This window comes from Meriones unguiculatus, chromosome 20, assembly GCF_030254825.1.
Source record: "Meriones unguiculatus strain TT.TT164.6M chromosome 20, Bangor_MerUng_6.1, whole genome shotgun sequence".
NCBI lineage: Eukaryota > Metazoa > Chordata > Mammalia > Rodentia > Muridae > Meriones > Meriones unguiculatus.
In genome coordinates this window covers 66,855,159-66,875,896 of record NC_083367.1, presented here as the reverse complement: position 1 = coordinate 66,875,896, position 20,738 = coordinate 66,855,159, and the positions used below count along the sequence as shown (strand labels likewise).

General features: G+C 42.3%; 1 protein-coding gene across 4 annotated transcripts in view; it reads right to left on the bottom strand.

The window, feature by feature from the left end:
- Positions 1 to 20,738, bottom strand: part of Ipcef1 (interaction protein for cytohesin exchange factors 1) — a 163,683-nt gene that overhangs the window by 90,025 nt on the left and 52,920 nt on the right. For 3 of the 4 annotated variants that reach the window (XM_060373283.1, XM_060373280.1, XM_060373281.1), the window contains exon 2: positions 10,812 to 10,858. In XM_060373283.1, the coding sequence (XP_060229266.1) occupies positions 10,812 to 10,829 (18 nt within the window). In that variant the 5' untranslated portion in view covers positions 10,830 to 10,858. Of the gene's footprint in view, positions 1 to 10,811; positions 10,859 to 20,738 lie in introns of those variants that run through there. The other variant, XM_060373282.1, reaches the window with a different exon arrangement.

The following is a 20,738-nucleotide window of genomic DNA, read 5'->3' as shown; positions in this document are numbered from 1 at the left end:
GGGAAACCAATTGGTTACTGAGCTATCACGGGCCACATCTGAGCAGAGGTTCTAGGTTATATCCACTCATGGTCTTTTCTTGAGTGTCCATCTCAGAAAAGACCCTGTGCCCAGATATATTTGGTCCTTGTGGAGCTCCTATCCTTTCCACATCATACTAACTCCCCTTCTTTCATATGATTCCATGTATTTTGCTGAAGGTTTGGTTATGAGTCTTAGTATCTACTTTGAAACTCTGCCAGGTGGAGTCTTTCAGTTGTCTTCTGCGGTAGACTCCTGTCATATGTTCAAGGCACATCCCATTTGTCTTTCTAAATGAGGATTGATCATCTTGCCCCGTGTCTGCTTTCTTGATTATCTTCCTTAGGTGTATAGATTTCATTATGTTTATCATATCTTATAGGTCTATATAAGTGAGTATATACCATGTTTGTCTTTCTCCTTCTGGGATACTTCACTCAGAATGATCTTTTCTAGATCCCACCATTTGCCTGCAAATTTCATGATTTCCTCTTTTTTGATTGCTGAATAGTATTCCATTGTGTAAAAATACCACAATTTCTCTATCTATTCCTCCATTGATGGACATCTGGGTTGTTTCCAGGTTCTGGCTATTACAAATAAAGCTGCTACAAACATGGTTGAGCAAATGTCCTTGTTGTGTACTTGAGCAAATTTTGGGTATATACCTAGCAGTGGTATTGCTGGATCTTGAGGAAGCGCTATTCCTAATTGTCTGAGAATGCACCAGATTGACTTCCAAAGTGGTTGTACAAGTTTACATTCCCACCCGCAATGGAGGAGGGTTCCCCTTTCTCCACAACCTCTCCAGCATGTGTTGTCACTTGATCAAGACATTTTTTAACAGCATCCCATCTTGAATTAGATTAGGACTTCAGCACGTGAATGTGACAGATAAAAGATACGCACATACCATCCACTTTTTTTAAATGATGTTTATAAAACTCTTCATCATCTCCTCCTCCTCCTCTCTATGCTAGGCTCTCTCCTTCCCCAGTGGCTTGCAGATTGCCTCTCCTTAATGACAGCTAGCCCTTTAATCGTTTGAGGTGCTCACTAAGAATCTTGCGTATCCAGCCACTCTCTGATTGACTACCCTCTTTAGCTCCTGGTTTTGCACCTACTTGCATTTCCTTCCTCCCCAAGAGGGCCAAAGATGTAACTGCAGCAGTGTTAGGGCAGCTGTGTTCTTTTTCTATCTCCAGCCCTTTTCACACACAGGGAACCTCAGTTTGCCATTGTGACCAGTGAGTGAACCTGACTTCCCCCACTTTTGCTGTCTCTCTTTCCTTCTGATAGTGTCGTGGGGCAAAAACTCCCTTCAAATCACCAACCAGGTACCCATCAGGCTTCAGTAAAACCTACTTCCTTTCAGGTTTGATATTTAGGGGTGTTTAGCAAGCTTTTAACTCTAACTTCTTGTCTTTCTGTTTCTCTTTGTCTATAATTATTTGCTTGAAGAAGACTAGAACGTTGCCAAGTATGAACTCACACACCTACGTGCTTGGATGGAAGGCACACATTTCATTTCCTTTACAGTAATCCACCTTAGAAACTGCAATTGAAACGTCAACCTAGTGTCTCTTCAGCTGGTCATACCACTAAACATCTGCTTTCTCTCCTGAAACCTTTTTTCTCTACCCCGCAGAAGTCTCAGGCACTTTAACAGCTCACCTCTATAAATGTCTTCCGTCCTTGTGTGCTTATCCTGGTTAAGCTAATCTTTTGAGACCCTGTCAAATGCCTGCTGTGTGGCTTCAGAAGCTCCTGCATAGATCTGTATTTTCAGTCATTCTATGTGTGACCTCCCTAGCCCCTGCCTGACACGTCCTGTTCTGCCTTCTCTCTCACAGATGAGGAACTTTACCATATGGCTAACACAGAGATCGCTTGTAACTAGTGGGTCAGATCAAGCCTTTTGTTCAGCTGTGTGTTATTTTGCTTCAGTCCCCAATCTTGTAGGCAAGTGCGGGCTGATGCCTCTGAAATGTGTATCATGATTTAAATGTTTATCACTTTGTGTGGCTCACAGTGATAGATATGTTATAGCAACACTGCCCACCCAAGGTTCAACACAGAGCTGTGAGTCACTCCTGTGGCCTTTCCCCCAACCTACACACGTGCCCCATCCCTGCCCTGACCACATCGCCTCACAGTGTTTGTTTAGTCTCTCATCTGTATGCAGTTCCTCTACTGCTGCCTTTGTCAAATTCTCATCTTGTTCTATCTTAAACTAGCAACACGTAATACCCGGCCTCACCACCTACAGTGTAGACCTTGGACAGTCTGAGTAACATTCCACTGTGGCTCTATTTCCAATGTTTCTGCTCATATTTGGCTCCTGGCATTCAGACTGAGCCCACAGCCGAGACTTGAAGACAGAACGCACGCTCTTGAAGACATCTTCCGTTCAAAGCCTGGTGCCTAGCCCAATATCTGACACACAATAACCAAAACACTGTGTCTCATGTCTATTTTTGCTTCCTATGATGGTTGTAGTTAGGAAGATGAACTCCCATGTTCCTGCCACTGGGTAATTTGACAAACATCTGGAAAGCCTCCTGCTACTGGATTACTCTGAGCTGCAAAATGCTTCCACTAGGAAAAGAGATTGGTGACATTGGGCAACCTAAAAATTACCCCAGTACATTTCTTGCTCCAAAATTAGTTTTTAGGAAAACCAATTTATAGGAAAAAAAAAAAAAAACCCTGCTCTGAAATTAACTGGCACTAAACTTTAGCCTACCTGGATAATAGCCTCAGTTTCTCCTTGAGAGTAAGAATAACTTGTGTTAAGCAGACCTCTAGCTTTACCTCACATACTAGTTTCTCAAAAATCACAGTGCCTATTTCTCCACTGCCCCAGGTAAATCCTGAGACTCTGGAACCCAAGATAAACTCCTGTGATGGGTACAATAGGAACAGATGTTTTCCAATGGTAAGTAGCAAGCACCCTCACCCAACCCATTAACCTACATCTAGTGGCATTGGGACCTTCCCAGATGAGGCTCTGTGGGAACAAATGTGAATGTGGTCTCCAGGATCTGACCTGTGGGTCAGCCTCACATAGGGCAGCTTTGGCTCCATGACTTCAGCAAGGGTTTATGCTGACATCACCAAAACACAAAACTGCCAGTTTGGTTTCACCTCCTTTCACATGACCTGATAGTGTGAAACTAAGCTCCTTACTTCACCACTAATGACTACCACATCCCCAGGGCTCACAGCACAGCCCAGAGAAAGGAAGTGTCACATAGGTTTCTTAAAGACAGGAGTTGGAGGATATTGGCTGGCATAATCTAATCAAATTAAAAACTAGGCAATAAATGCTTTATGAGAAGGGGGCCAAGACGGAGCCTCTTGTGAAGTCAACACAGGAAGTAGTAATGAAGATGAGCACCCACACACACCCTGCAGCTGAGTCCAGACAACATCAAAGAACACAACCACCCCCCGGGCAGGTGCCCAGGGGAGGGGCTTAGGGGGAGAAGAGGAAGGGAAGGTGGGGCTGGAAGGAGGTGAGGGAGGGGGCTACAACCCAGATACAAAATAAATACATTGTAATAAATAATAAGTCTATTTTAAAATTAGCATGGTACTGGCTTAGAAACCAGCTGGTGGATCACAGAAATAAACCCACACACTTATGGACACCTGATCCTTGACAAAGATGCCAAAACCATACAATGGAAAAAAGACAGCCTCTTCAACAAATGGTGCTGGTCTAACTGGATCTACCTGTAGAAATATGCAAAAATATGCATAGTTATCACCCTGCACAAAAGTAAAGCCCAAGTGGATCAAAGGCCTCAACATAAAACCAGACACACTAAACCTGTTAGAAGAAAAATTGGGGAAGAGCTTGAACTCATTGTCACAGGAGACAACTTCTTGAACAGAACACCAACAGCACAGGCTCTAAGATCAACAATCAATACATGGGATCTCATGAAACTGAAAAGCTTCTGTAAAGCAAAGGACACTGTCATCAGAACAAAATGACTGCCTACAGATTGGGAAAGGATCTTCACCAACCCTATATCTGACAGAGGGCTAATATCCACAATATATAAAGAACTTAAGAAGTTAAACAGCAACAAATCAAGTAACCCAATTAAAAAAATAGGGTACAGAGCTAAACAGAGAAAACAATGGCAGAGAAACACTTAAAGAAATGCTCAACATTCTTAGTCATCACGGAAATGTAAATCAAAATGACTCTGAGATTCCATCTTACACCATCAGAATGGCTAAGATCAAAAACTCAAGTGACAACACATGCTGGAGAGGATGTGGAGAAAGTGGAACCCTCCTCCATTTCTGGTGGGAATGCTAACTTTTACAACTACTTAGGAAATCAATCTGGTGCTTTCTCAGAAAATTAGGAATAGTGCTACCTGAAGATCCAGCTATACCATTCCTAGGCATATACACAAAAGATGCTCCACCGTTCAATAAGGACATTTGCTCAACTATGTTAATAGCAGCTTTATTTGTAATAGCCAGAACCTGGAAACAACCTAGATGTCCCTCAACCGAAAAATGGATACAGAAATTGTAGCACATTTACACAATGGAATACTAATCACCTATTAAAAACAAGGAAATCAAGACATTTGCAGGCAAATAGATGGAATTAGAAAAGATCATCATCCTGAGTGAAGTAACCCAGAACCAGAAAGACATGCATGTTGTACACTCACTTATAAGGGGATATTAGCCGTATAACATAGGCCAGCCATCTACAGACCTAAAGAAGCCAAACAAGGAGGACCCTAGGGAGGATGCTTAAGTCTCATTCAGAATGGCAAACAGGATAGACACCAGAAGCAAAGAAAGAGAGGGAGCAGGATAGAAGTCTACCATAAAGGGTCCTCTGAAAGGCTCCACCCAACAAGGGATCAAAGCAGATGCTGAGATTCACATTCAAACTTTGGGCAGAGTGCAGGGAGTCTTATGGAAGAAGGGGAAATAAAAGAACCCAGAGGGGACAGGAGCTCCACAAGGAGACCAACAAAACCAAAAAAAAATCTGGGCCCAGAGGCCTGCAGAGACTGATGCACCAACCAAGAACCATGCATGAAGAGGACCTAGACCCCTGCTCAGATGTAGCCAATAAGCAGCTCAGTTTCCATTTGGGTGCCCAAGTAAGGGAAACAGGGGCTGTCTCTGTCATGAACATAGTATCTTGCTCTTTGATCATTTCCCCCTTGGCAATGTGGCCTTTCCAGGCCACAGAGGAAGAGGATACAGGCAGTCCTGATGAGATTTGATGAGTTAGGGGTAGATGGCAGGGGAGGAGGACTCCACCTTTCAGTGGTCTAGGGGAAGAAGATAGAGTGGAAGAGGAAGGGAAGGTGGGACCAGAAGGAGATGAGGGAGGGGGCTACAATTGGGATATAAACAAATAAATTATAAAATATAAAAATTAATAAGAAAGAGAGAGAGAGAGGAAGGAAGGAAGGAAGGAAGGAAGGAAGGAAGGAAGGAAGGAAGGAAGGAAGGGAAGGAAGAAGGAAGGAAGGAAAGTATTCATAGCCAAGGATGAGATACCTATTGCCAAGCATGCTCTCAGACAGGATAGCTTCTGGTCAAACATGGAAGAGAGGCAATTAGAGGAGGGGAGGGTGGCCCATTGGGTAAAGTGATTGCTACACAAGCATGTAGACTTGAGTTTGATCCCAAGCACCCATGTAAAACAGTCAGGCATGGTAGCATGCATCTGTAATAAGAGCGCAAGGGAGGTGGGCATAGGTCTCCTGCTTACTAGACAGCTGGTTAGCCAGATCAGGGGTTTCCAATGAGAGACCTTCCTTAAAAACTTACGTATAGTGCAACTGAGGAAGACACCTGATCTTGGCCCCTGGCCTCCTCAGACACACACACACAAAGAGAGAGAGAGAGAGAGAGAGAGAGAGAGAGAGAGAGAGAGAAGGGAAAAGCAGAGAGCCAAGGATAATGAGGTCGCCGATGAATGTTCAAGAAGGAGACAACAGAGGCACAGAGGAGAGAGGTGGGTTCAGTGGAAGCATGCAGTCAGGGAAGACAGCCTGTGAGCTGATCACATTACATGCTTGAAAAAGAAAGAGCCAGGCCTAGGAGGATGTGATATAACGGTGTTGTAGGCATGGCTGCTCCTGTGAGCATCAACATAGAGTGACAGGAGGACCACCCTGAGTGGCAAAGCCATATCACACAGGGCCTTGGAAGTCACGTTTTAAACTGTCGAATTTATTGGAGGTCAAATCCGTAAGCACGGAGCCAACGTTAGCTAGTAAATGACACCATGAGACCTACACTTAAGAAAATCCACTCTGTCTCTCATGCTCAGCTGAGAATCTGCAGCCATTGATGCCACGGCAAAAGATGCTTCCTTGCCCTTTACAGCCAGTGAAAGCATGGACCATGGACTTCCCCATGATTTCTGCCAACAACACAGAGCATGGACACCCACATGGTCAGGCAGCAGTAGGAGCCATGTACGTCAACACAGCCCTAAACCACAGCACAGACCACGGACACCATCATGGCCCTATGTGGCAGTACAGGCCAGAGACATCAACATGGTCTCTGGCAGCTTTATGAGCCACCCACCCCACCCCCAGCCCTACCTTACCTCAAAGAAAGAAACAGTCTAGACAGGAAGCCATTGAAGAGAACTCTTCTTAAACCTGTAATAGGTATCCTGAAGAGGAGCTTTCCAGAGTTAACGGCTTATGGTGGGGGTGAGGATAAGGAAGGACTTAGTCTTCTTTAAGGGGTTGGCCACTGAGAGTCTGCGTATATGAACAGGACTTGTTTTTTTTTGTTCTCTTCTTTCTTTTTCTTTCCTTCTTTCCTCCCTCCTTTCCTTCCTTTTTTTCCTTCTTTCTTTCTTTCCTTCCTTTTTTTCCTTCTTTCTTTCTTACCTTCCTTCCTTCCTTTCTCTCTTTCTTTCTTTCTTGCTTCCTTCCCTCCTTCTTTTCTTTGGGAGAGATCACAAGGGTGGTAGGATGGACCTGGGAAGACCGTGGAGTGTGACCAAGGTGCATTATGTGAAACTCCCAAACAATCAATAAAAAGAGGATGTTTGGGGGAAAAAAAGGATAATCTACTCTAGGTGGGCGGTGGTTGAGAGAAGGGGGTGTCAAGGTGACAGCCCTGTGAGAAGAGGAAAGGGCCACAGACGGGGTGTTCAGAGAGAGAGAGAGAGAGAGAGAGAGAGAGAGAGAAGGAAGCCTTAGCCCTCGGTGAGCTGATTATTTCGGGCTCTAAGCCCAGCTTCTGCTTTGAAAATTCCACCGTTTTCTTTAGAAGAGAAACCAGAATACTGTCCGTTACAAACAACCCAGCTTAGCCAAAATGGGCAATGGCTACACACACGAAAAATTGAAATTCTTAGAAGCCAGCTTTAAGTTGTGGGCACCACTTATCATTCCAGTCCCACTGGTGTGAGGAACTGTCTGGGTAGGAGCAGCCCAGGGCCTACACCTGCTTCCTAACTCCACTCTTGTCTACATTCCTGCCCATGAAGCTCAGCAGACATTAGTTACAGGGAAGTGAGATGTAATCTGGAATGTGATTAGGTCGACTGTGTCAAACCTTCTGAAACGAGTGGGACAAAAATAGGTCTCCTCTGCCACATCTGACTTAGGGAACAAATGACAGCAGAAAATTGAACTAATTTTCTCAATGGAAAAATGAAGGAGCGTAAAAGCTGCAAAGCTGGAGGGAGAGATGCTTAAGAGCGATGTTAATAGAAACTCCCAGGGCCAGTGGCAGGGAAAGAAATGAGAGGGAAACACACATGCAGAGGGAACTGGGCCAAGGGAGGCTGGCGCACAGGGTGGCTCAGGGAATGAGAAATGCCATACAGAGCCAGTCTCCACCAAAGGACACATTTCAACGGTAGCCAGGACCGAGGGAAGTGCGTCACATGCCAGAGCAGCGATGGCTCCAGGTCATACAGGGGTCATACAGATGACAAAGGAGACCTCTGGCAATTCCATTTGTCATTTTCTCCTAATACCTGAGAAATGTTTTCTAAAGATATGAACATCTTAATTTATCTGTCTTAGTTAGGGTTATTATTGCGGTGAAAAGATGCCATGACCATGACAACTCTTATTAAGGAAAATATTTAATTGGTCTGGCTTCCATTTCAGAGCTTTGGTCCATTATCAACATGGTGGAACACAGGCAGACATGGCACTGGAAAAGGAGCTGTGAGCTACATCTGGATCGGAAGGCAACAGGGAGAGAGAGACACTGGGCCTGGCTTGAGCTTCTGAAACCTCAAAGCCCACCCCACCTCCAGTGACAGTTCCTTCAATAAGGCCACACTCCCTAATCCTTTCAAATAATGCTACTCCCTGAGAGCTATGGAGCCATTTTCGTTCAAACCACCACATTATCTGAAGTCAACTAAATCTCTAGTTCGTATCTAATACAGACGCCCAGCTGATAAGAGATTCTGAGTGGAAAATAAATGGATTTTTTTTATTTTTATTTTTAATTAGCAAACACAAATAAGTTTCATTATTGTGCCTTCAAACAAAATTTGTTTCTCATTGCCATTTCTCCCTACTCTCTATCCCCACTCCCTCTCCACTTTGAACTCTTCCAACTACCTCCTACCTTCATGTTCTACGTGTCTTATCACCTTCCCCTACTTCTCGTCATTTCTAGACTCAGGGCCTATAGCCACACTCACACTCACTAATACACGCAAACCTCATAAGTGAGGGCTCATGTATGAGAGAGAAGATGTGACTTTTTTCTTCTTTTTAGACTTCAGTTAATATTTCAGCATTAGATGCTCTCTCCATACCTACCTTCCCATTCCCCTTATACACATAAGATGAATTTCTCCCAGCTGGAAAATTGCAGTCTTTCAATGGAAAAATTAAAGCAGTGCAAGGACCACTGCGATCATTCAAGACCCTAACAACGCTTCCTTTTAATTTCTCTGCCCACATACATATGCCTATAAGCACACGCTATTTTTACGATTTTCACGAACTTTAGTGCTGGCAGGATGGCTCAGCAGCTAAAAGTGACTGGCACCAAGCCTAATCACCAGTCTCCAGGAAATACATGCTAAAAGGAGAGCTCCAGCTGGAGCAAGGTTTCCATGACTTCCACACACACACCCTGATGTGTGCCAGTGTGTGAGAGCATATGTGGACATGCACACACACGCAAATGAAAAACAAACTCAAGAGTAGAAGAGTATTTAAGTGCTGCAGGGTGGCACAGCAGGCAGAGGAACTTGCAACGACTTGGTGGCCTGAACTGCATCCCCAGAACTCACAAAACGGAAGGAAAGTACTGGTATCCTCATGTTGTCCTCAGACCCACTGGCACTGGAGTACCTACACAAACATGGGCACATAAGCATGTATGTGTGTGTATGCACACAAATACACACAATAAAAGTGTAACTAAAATTTTAAATTTTCATGGACATTGTCACTCTGACCTCCTGACTCTCCCTCCCCACACCTATGATACCCGTTCACTCTAACCTTTGACTGTAGAATCTTTTGGTAATATCTCGTACATCTCATACTCTTTCAACTTCTGGCAAAAATCTTCCTCTCCCACTCTTTATTCTCCTTCCTGTTTATCACCTTCACTGCAAAATTTACATTTCTGAGGCCAAAACCACTGTGTCCGTTGTGTCCAAATGGCCACCTCTCCCGTGCCTTCATTTTAACGTGACTCTTCAGACCTGACAATACACACCTGACTCTACTCTGTGGTTTTCTTTTTGGTTTCCTGCCCTGTCCTGTTACGGTTCTCACTGTTTCTTATGACTGAAAAGCTTTTCCTATTTAGAGTTAGATCAGATTTAAACTATGCACATTGTTGTATGTCTGGGATATGAAGTGATCGGGAAGCCAAGCAGAGATTTTATCCGATGCTCTGCCTTTAAAAGATGCACCTGCCGGGACCTGTCCAGGCTTCCCTTTCTCCGTCGCCATTGCTCCAACTTGCCTTGACAACCGCACTCACATGCCCGACTAAGCCTAGGCTCTCTTCTTCTGATAAATCATTGTTTTCAAGCAGGGTTACACACAGCCTATGCTCCCCTGGAACTCACTATGTAGCCAAGGATAACTACATAATAAACTTTTTATTCTCCTGTCTCTACCTCCTGAGTGCTAAGGTTATAAGCATACACCACAATGCCCAGTCTATGTGTTGCTTGGATTCAGAACTAAGCAAGCATTCTACCAACTGAGTTGTAGCTCTAGAACCTGCACATCACTTCTGCTTCTATCTAGGGGTCATTAGATGTGCACAGTCCCACAGCCTTCCACATCCTCTTCAATTACAAACGCCACATCGCTCTGATAAACTCCTCCATCTCTCCCTGAATATGTTTACCCCATACAAATAATACACTCGCTCAATGGAGTTTTCTATTTCAGGCTAACAGACAGCTATAAGTGTTTTTTTTTAAGGAACCCACAATTGCAATACAATTATCAATATAAATTGTCCTATAAGAGCTGATAAAAGGTTTCACAATATCATAGTTACCCTCTTAAAACACAGAGAGAATTTTTCTAAAGTACAGATAGGATTTTTCTTCTTGTAGTCCTTAATCTCAGAAAAGCCAGAGGTCTTACATGCTTAGAGGTTATAAGACTTGAAACCTGATAATAGGGTCATTTGATTCCACTGAAGCTAATGAAATGGATAAACAGGGATTTAAAGACAACTTATCTGTTATTTTACTTATTCATCAAATTGGAAATATCTAAAGCCTGAGGTGTTGCAAAGGTTCTCACACAGGTACTTACATTGCCTTCAGTAGACATAACTGATGTCAGACTGCCAGAAACAAAAGCTGGAAGAGAAAAAAATATCTTTTCAGTTAAGTGTAAGCTTATACTGCTCATAAAAACATATCCTTCTTTATGTAGAGGGAGAAGGTATTGACATTATGGAAGATAAACTTTACAATAGGGACAATTCATTAACTGTTTTTATATCAAATCAGTAAAAACGATGTCTTAAAATCTAATTCATAAAATCAACCAGCTTTATCTGAACATTGTCAGTATTTTTATGGCAATGAACACGAATATGACTTAACTACTTTGTTGCATTTGGGGCTTTGAGGGTTTTTGTTTTGTTTTTGAGATAGGAAAATATGTTGTTCTTCATGAAGAACAATGTGGACATGTGGGGAACATAAAATTATTAAACCGTTGCTATTATCAAATGTCAAAAATGCATCCAACCCCCTCAGAAAGTCCCCGCTGTGATACCAAGAGAAGCCTTTTTTTTAAATATATCTACTTTAGAGTGGATTACCTGAACAAGACACTCTGTGGCTTCGAGAATAGTGAATGAAAATAAAAAAGGGAAATCTGACCTCGCAAGACACTGATGCTACTGTCTTTCTCATGTCACCAACAGCAAAACGACCTAGTGGAGGATAGTCAGAGAAGCGCTCAACACACATGGGCATGCCAACCATATCAACAATGGCTGCACCGCCAGACTTCAAGAATGAACATCTTCTCACTAGAATGATGATCAATCTTTTCTCTGAGCTCAGCAAACTCACATGCTATATGAGCCGTGTGGTAATCCAGCACTGGCTGGAATGGTTCAGCATAACTCCCTCAGCAGTAAAGCCAGCTGCTTCCATTGGTGGGTCATTTTTGCTGCTACCATCAACACTGCCACAGACACATTCTTTCAATTGAAGTCCACCTTGTCCCCAGGAAGGGCGTCACTCAGCGCTTCATGGCGCATTTCAACAGACTTGACTTCTGTTATGACACTGACGGGAGCAAAGGTAACCAGCAGTCTCAATCCATGGTGGAAGAATGGCCTCAGAGCTGTTTGTCTCAACTGGCCACTAAGTTTAACAGTAAAAGACTGGTTAATGCTAACAATGCACCATAAAACCTTCAGAAGGAAAGGAGAATGTTTTGTGGACCATTGTGTGTGTGTGTGTGTGTGTGTGTGTGTGTATGTGTGTGTGTGTGGCAATTTTCAGTTACTAGTTTTCAAAATCAGCACTTTTTAATGTAAACAACTTGACCATAAGTCTGTCACAGAATTTTAAGACCCATTAAAACAAGTTTAATGAGAAAAAAAAGACACTGAAGCTCGTTGAAGTCCCAGAAGCCACTGAAATGCCTGAAAGCAGAGCACTTCCTAAGCTGCCTTGGTGACACCTGCTCAGATTCATACCCACTGATTTGATCTCTTACCACAAAGATCCCCCAGACTTGAAGACTGCTGCCATTTTTCATTTATTTATTTATTTATTTATTTATTTATTTTTGCAATTTGTATCTTTAATACTTTATCTGGTATTAACAAACAAGGCAGTGGGTTTCATTTGGGTATATTTATGCAAATATACCATTTTACCTTGCTTTTAAAATGCTTTCCCTGGGCCCAAGGATCCTACTTCTCTACCTGTCCAGCACTGGGACTGCAAGCAATGCCACCACACCTGGGACTAAGGAAGGGTCTGAGGATTGAACTAGGGTCATCACATTTTTGTGGCAAGCATTTTCTGTTCCCAGGCCTAATTGCACTTTTTTTTTTCCTACAAATACCATAGTTTCAGTTTTCTTTATGGTTGAATAAAATTCCATTATGTATATTCAGCATGCTTTTTAAGCTGCTGATAGATATCTAAGATAGCTCCATTTCTTAGTTATTGTAAAAAAAAGCCGCAATTAGGTACAGATATGCAAATGTCTTAGAGGCCTTGAGCCTTATACCTGATGTAGTAGCAAAAAATGCCATATTCACATAGATACAAATAAGACCTGTATTTATAAAGTACAAGGGAAACACAATAAAAAGGTTGACGCGTTAAACACTTAATTTTCAATTCATTCACAACAAAAGTCACAAGCTAGAGAAATCCTCCATGTGCTTACTATAAACCAATAAGAAAATAGTAAAGTAACAGAAAAAGGAGTGAAAGAAAATTCAGCTGGCTACACTTAAACGTTAGTGGTAAAATCAGTACTAAATGAAACAGTGTAATTCCATTTAGGAGAAGCTCCAAGGGAGAGGAGGGCTGGAAGAAAATTGCCGGTACAGTGTGCTAGGAAGCAGTCTGAGACAACAATGGTGCTGATGGCGACTGTGGTAACAATGAGCCTCGCTGAGCCTTTGCTGTGCGACATGAAGGGTCCTCGGCACTACAATGCCTAGTAGGACAAGAGGTTTGCTAATTAAAACGCGATTGAAATATATTCGGTTTTTTGTTTGGTTGGTTTGGTTTTGGTTCTTCGAGATAGGGTTTCTCTGTGTGGCTTTGGCTGGCCTTGAACTCGGAGATTCGCCTGTCTCTGCCTTCTGAGCGCTGGCATTAAAGGTGTGTGCCGCCACCAGCCTATGGGTTGAAATACGTACAGAACTATTACCAGTTTAACTGGCACACCTGTGGTCCCAGCACTCTAGAGGCTGAGGCAGGAAGATCACGAGTTCTAGGCCAGTGTGGGCTCCATAGTCAGATTGTGTCTTTATTAAAAAAAAAAAAAAATTAAAATGTGTGTGCGTGGGAGGATGGATATGTGTGCAGGATGATTCTATTATCTTATGCAAGAAAAAATATATAACTTTTAGAGAGTTGGCTCAGTGGTTAAGAATGCTCACAGCTCTTGCAGAGGCCCCAAGTTTGTTTCCCAGCACCCACACAGCTTCCCAATCACCTGAACCCCAGCTGCAGGGAATCCAAAACCTTCACCGGCCTCTGCAAGCACCTATAGGTGCCACTCACCACACCACGCCAATAAATAAAAATAAATATTTAAAGATATACACACATATCTATACAAACACACATACAACTTTATACAGAGCCACACACAATTCAGTTTTTAAGAGAAAATAAGTCTGAATATGTTCCCACAAACAAAATGTGTGCCTACAATGATTATCCATGGGAACTGGAATAGCCAATCATTTATTTTTATCACCTTCATATTTATTTGCTATAATAAGCTTTTATGTGTAAAATAATAATGTTGAGAGAGACTCCTATGAATATTTTATTGACTAAGGCAATGTGTTTTAGCATCCGTTGATTGAGAAAATACATTATAAGCTAAAGATAGTTTGAAGTCAGTAGCATTTTTAGGTAAAGAGGAAAAATAGCAAAGACGTTAAGAGTGGATATTTGGGGTTGGGCTAAAATAGGCATAAATGCAGTTTGGCAACTTGATGGCTGTATAAAATTTTGGGCAAGTAACAGATTTGAGGCCTCAGAACCTCCATCTGTGAAAAAGTTACATAATTTATATTCCTTTCTTAGGGTTGGATGAGAATTAAATGACAGTTTCGTAAGGCTGAAGTTAGGACTGAACACACAACAAAACTTCATGAACCATTGTAATGTAAAACATATTTATCACTTAATAAAGAGTGTCTAGTGGTCACATGGTCATTGATACACCACCAATCGCAGTATCTGCATGTTTCAGGGAATACTTGTTAAATAAATGAGTTAAATACACTGACGGTAGTATCAATTATGAGTTCCCATAAAGAAACCCAGGAATTTTCATTTTTTGTTTTATAAAACGCTACCATCATAAATAACCCACTAGGAATTTCCTTTTCAATCTGTACGTCTGGGCATGAAACAATACTACTGTCACACTTCCTCAAACTGAAGAGTGACAGGGTGGAAATAACAGTCACTGGCGTGGGTGCAGTGGGCATCTGGGTCATCTGGGAATGAGCATTCCTTCGTTAAGCTATCCATCGCTGAAGATCTAGTTAAGTACTCCAGAGCTCTAGAGCTCGTTTTCTTTAAGTACAAGGACAAGACCTAAAGTGTAGGGTGCAAAAGAGCTGGCTCAGCAGTTAAGAGCACTTCCTGCCCTTTCGGAGGACCCAGGTTCCGTTTCCAACACTGCCATGGTGACTCACAACTGTCTGTGCCTGCAGTTCTAGGGGATCCAATGCCCTTCTGGCCTTCATGGGCACCATGCACACACATGGTATGAGTACTTACATGTAGGCAAACACTCATACACATAAAATCAATGTAAATACAACTTTAAAACCTAAAATTTCAGGCTGGAGAGATGGCTCAGTAGGCAAGAGCACTGACTGCTCTTCCAGAGGTCCAGAGTTCACAACCATTTATAATGGAATCTGCTTCCCTCTTCTGGTGTGCATGAAAGCAGAGCATTCATGTATATTAAAAAAATAAGTAAATCTTTAAAAAAAAACTGAAATTTCACAAAAATGACTGAAGAGTAATTTGGAGAAGAACGAAAACAATCTCAACTCGATTCATGTCATGCTTCTTTGGCATGACAAACATTCAGCCAAAATTGTGGGGAAAATGGAAAGACGGGAGTTGGGGTGTTCCTGAAGTGACAGTGAGAACAAGCTTACTAAGCACACTAGTGGGCACAGGGGCTCCTTGGGTGTGTTCTGGTAAAGGTGAGAGCATAGCACCCAGGTTTTCAGTGAAAATAGCACTGTTCACAGTATGGTTTACAAAATAACAATGAAGGCAAAGTTACTTTGAAAACAATTCTTTACTTACTATTCCCCAATCCATCTGAAAATGTCAAGTTAAGCACAGTACCTACAAATAAAAGACTTACAGGAAGAAATGTTGTTTATTTGGTATGTCTTGATGAATAACTTTTACATTATCAGATATTTATAAATGATTAAGACCCTAATGAGGCTGTCACGAAAACACTTTTGAGGGTTTTTTGTTTTGTTTTTTTAAAGTAGAGAGACTGGTCTTAAGGGTTAAAAGCACACACTATGCTTTCAAATGAGTTGTTCCTAACAGCCACATCAGTCACATCACGAGCATCTGTAACTTCAGAGCCAAGGAATCTGACAGTATTTTCTCACCTCTAAAGGCCCCTGAACCCAGGCACACATACACCACCACACACACACTCTCAAACACATAACTTTAAAAGAATAACCCTTTTAACAATATTTTTAAATATTTTCCTCAACAAAGTTAAAGAAGAGCCTATTTGAGCAGTCTGCTGATGATTAAAAGTCATTGTGACGGATCATCCCATGAGTTGTGAAACACAGACAACAAAGCTTCAAGAGTCGTACACTGGACGCCATGTAAGAGAAGGTTTAAAGAACATTTGGCTCAGGAAAGGGAAAGCGCATTGTAGAGAGTTGACTTCCAGGCATGACAGGGCTGGGCTCTGTAGCCATGATTCCCAGGACAAGACAGGCACAGTCTGTCAGCATTCCAGCAAGGAGAGGTGGAGAGGGAAAGGCCTCACAAGACCAAGCTCCTCTTTGAGGCTTTGTAGCCTCTTCTCTTTTATAGAGAGAGGTCCTACCCCTCCATGAGGAGCTATAGGCAGTTAATAGGTGCTGGGGAATGGAAGGATGTTTTCTTTAGTGGCGTGGACAAGTTGCCCATACTCCTGTAAATAACTCTCACCAATGTACCTGTAAATAGCTCCAGTTAAACTCTTTGGTTCACCAATTTAAAACAGTAAAACACACAAGCAGAAGTGGAACCAGCTGAGAAGAGGTTCAGTGAGAGTGGGAAGAAGCGATGGGAGGGTAATAGGGGTGAATGCTGTCACTCACATACATTTAGGAAAATGTCCTAATGGAGTTGATTATTATAAGTAATTAATATATGCTATGAAAGTCTTAAAGTGACCAGTGCATTTTATTTATGTGAAAACTATTTTTAAGTGTTCATATATATAAAGACCAACAATAAGATTATGAGTAGTTTTGAATTTTTGCATTCTAACTATAAACAATATTCATTTATGGTTGCATTCCACAGTTAGAGAGAAAAATCTGCATCTATGTCATTAAGTAACATGCACTGAACCAAGATATTTATCCACTGTATTAAGGCCATTGAGCAAGTATGAATATGTTCATGTTGTTAAATCATTTATGAACAATAACTGGAATAATGGCTCACTCAAATAAAATCAATTTGTGTAAATGATTATTAATTTTTATTAATTTTTATTTAAAGTTTTATGCTTTGGCACAGATATGAGAATTACCAATAGACAACCAAACCTGAACATAGTATGTGCGAGGACAAAAATCCAGCAGGAAAAGAATCATAATTTGAGTCTCAGGAGAAAAGGACAAATGTAGAATGTATAAGTCCTGGAGATAATTTTTTAATTATGGAACACATCAATTCTTTGTGGTATTTATTATATATAAACAATTATTGAGACCTACAGTGTTCTAGAAACCACGTTTCTATATGTATGATGTAAACCTTATATGTCAATTTAGGTACCAGGGTATCTGCAAGGATTCCAGGTTATTTTATACATGCAAAAACAAAAATATATCTCTATCTCAACTTGGTGCACTAAAGTATGTGGATTAGAGGCAAATGGATCTGTGTCTGAATCTCACCTTTGCTACTTGTTAAGTATACACACTTTTGAAAATCATTTAATTTGTCTGATTAGAGGATACCACACCAGTTAAACAGAAATAATAATAACCCGCTCGTGGGGGGTTGTGAAAACTAAATGAAACAGCTTATGGCAAGCACTCAGGCACCGTGATCACTCGGTAGGTGGGAGCAATTGCCTCAAATGGGAGCAATTATCTAGAAATAGGTTTGTTATACAAAACTACTCTTCCAAATGGAATGTGTGCACGCTTAGGAGGCTTACGCAGGTGTGCTAACTGGTTTCATCAAGTGGAACTGTTCTCCCACTCGGAGGCTGATTAAAATCCCTGGCTAGATCTCCACGCAACACTTTTGGAGCCTTGTTGCTGATCTCAAGAGCACACTTTTCTCCCTAATACCAGTAACAGTCATCTTCTTTACAGAACTATTTAAGCTCCCGCAACACGCGGCAAAGCCAAGCCAATGACGTACACTCTGCTTCTAAGTCTGTGACTTGAAACACATTGCCTTCCTGACGGGTCTGCACCTAGAAGGCAGAAAGCCAAGTTCATTGTCAAATGAATCCTACAGTTAGCCGCAAAGAGGCTTTACTTACACGTGCAGACGGAGAATTGTTCCACGCTGTTTTCAGCACAGACATCGTCCTCACACCAAGTGACACCAAGTGCAGGCTAGCTGCTTTAGAAACTGTTTGGGAAGTCACGTCAGAGCCGTCCACTCTGTTTCCACATCATTTTAAAACCAGAAACTGTATGGGGAATGTGGGTGTGCGACAAAATGGTGTTACTGGGGAAGGTTGGCATACTCGATGCTTATGAAGAACTGAAGATAAGGGTCTGAGTACGCGGATTTGTAGGCTCGTGAGACGTAGCAGCAGCGTTTGATTCGTGCCCTTTGGGTATGATACTCTTTAGAATGATGAAGTTTAATGTGTAAAGTCCTCTTTATATTTTAAAGTGTCTTTAAAAAAAATGAGACTAGGGCCAGTGACAGGCTCAACAGCTGAAAGCGTTTGCGGTGTGAACCTGATGACACAGTTCAGTCACTGAATCCCACAGTGCAGAGAGAGAGCAGACACCGAGTAGGTGTTCTCATCACCACACAACTGCCGTGGCACTCATGATTATAGAAAGTCCATGCACTCACCATGCACACACACACACACACTCACACATATATACACATGTACACATACACACACACACACACACACACACACACACCTCATGCACTTGCACACACATACCTATAACAACAAATCAATTGCAAAAAACCCTAACTGTGATTTGGAAATAATTTTCCAACTTAAATACAGTGTGGACTAGGTTCATTCTCCTTTTCCTGGGCCTTAAATGAAAACACACAAAGTGCTAAACTTCTTTATTTTCTCTCTTTCTTTTTAATTTTAATTTTTACATTTTATGTTATTACAGTTTATTCACTTTGTATCCCAGCTGTAGCCCCCTCCCTCATCCCCTCCCAATCCCACACTCCCTTCCTCTTCTCCTCCAATGCTCCTCTCTAAGACCACTGATAGGGGAGGTCCTCCTCTCCTTCCATCTGACCCTAGCCTATCAGGTCTTATCAGGAATGGCTGCATTGTCTTCCTCTGTGGTCTAATAAGGCTGCTCCCCCATCAAGGGTAGGTGATCAAAGAACCAGCCCCTGAGTTCATGTCAAAGACAGTCTCTGTTCCCATTACTAGGGAACCCACTTGGACACTGAGCTGCCATGGACTACATCTGTGCAGGGGTTCTAGGTTATCTCCATGAATGGTCCTTGGTTGGTGTATCAGTCTCAGAAAAGACCCCTGGGCCCAGATTTCTTTGGCTCTGTTGCTCACAGTGTGGAGCTCCTGTCCCCTCCAGGTCTTTCTATCTCCCCCTTCTTTCATAAGAGTGCCAAACTTCTGAAAGCACAGATTAGCTATAGCTCATTGACCTCTGAAGTCACAATGCTAGCATTTGATAAGGCACTGGAAGAGCAACAGGCAGGATTATAGAAAGTCCAGGAATGTAAACACACTCAGCATCACTAATGCAGGATGGAACAGAGGAAACGGGGCAGGGATCCTTCCTTCTAGGGTGTAAGACTCATCAGTCAACGCTATGCAGTTCCTACAGCAGGAACCCTCTCCTTTGACTGGCACCAGGAGCATTTGATCAGCAGGCATGTACTGCTGATGGCCCATCACAGTGGCACCACAGTAAGCAAAGAGAGCACTCATCTTGGCTCCTGTGTAAAAGCATGGGACATGAAATAATCCATTCGTTTTGCCAATTAACATGAAATTTCTCCTGTCACAGCAGAGCAGGTGTGAAGAAAGCAAATGCAGAGTGACCTGCCATTAGGATGCATGTCAACACAGGGGTGCAAGTTGTTTGGGGATCATTTCTTCAGGAAACTGATAGAAACAAAAGCAGTTCATACACATTATTTCCTTTTTCTTCTTTTTTTTTTCTTTTAATCTCAGTTCAGTCAGTCTCATTTTTCAGAAAATCCTCTTTTTTGGTTTTTTCTTTTCCTCTCACTTTGTAGAATATCTTTTCTGTTCTCTCCACTGTGGCGAGGAATTGACAGATGGCTATGAAAATCACAGGCTTTTTTATAAAAACAGGAAAAAAACTGTGATGCTTAAAATTACTTTATTTTCAACATCATTAAAGTCCAGGAATACATCATCTGAGAAGACTGACAGGCCCCATCCCGCCTTCCCCATGCTTTCTCACAGACACTGTCAGTTGTGACAACCAAGACTCAAGCACACAGATCTCACATACATGAGACCCTGCCTGCATTCAGTGACAAACTTTGCAGATCGTATCACTGGAGTAATAACAGCGTAGCTGCAAGGGATCCTGAACAAGCCTCCTCTGCTGTACACAGAAGGACCTACCAAGCACAAATGACTGCTGGCCGTGCTCTTCTGGGAGGCATGAGGCTCCTCTGAGTTGCTCATCAACAGGCATTGCTTGTTCTTCTGCAAGCTTCCAGAACTCCAAACTCAAAGATTAAAGTCTATACCCACAGCACACCTTTCATCTGAAGGAACAGGGTACCTGTCAGTGGTTGTACCCCAACAGAAGCTTCTTCCAGCCCCTACACCTTGAACTTGGCCACTCCCTTCACTGGTGTGTAGGGTAGATCAGTACCTTGGTAAGCCTAAAGACTCTACAGTTACTTAGATGAACAATTCCTCTAAAGTGTCCCTATAGTGCAACCCTAGAGCATGCGCATATGTGACCACAAACATGCCCCAGGGAGCCCTTGTTCACTAATGCATCCAGCTTGTGTGTGTGTAGCTCTGCCTTCTCTGATGCTGGCTCCAGACCCA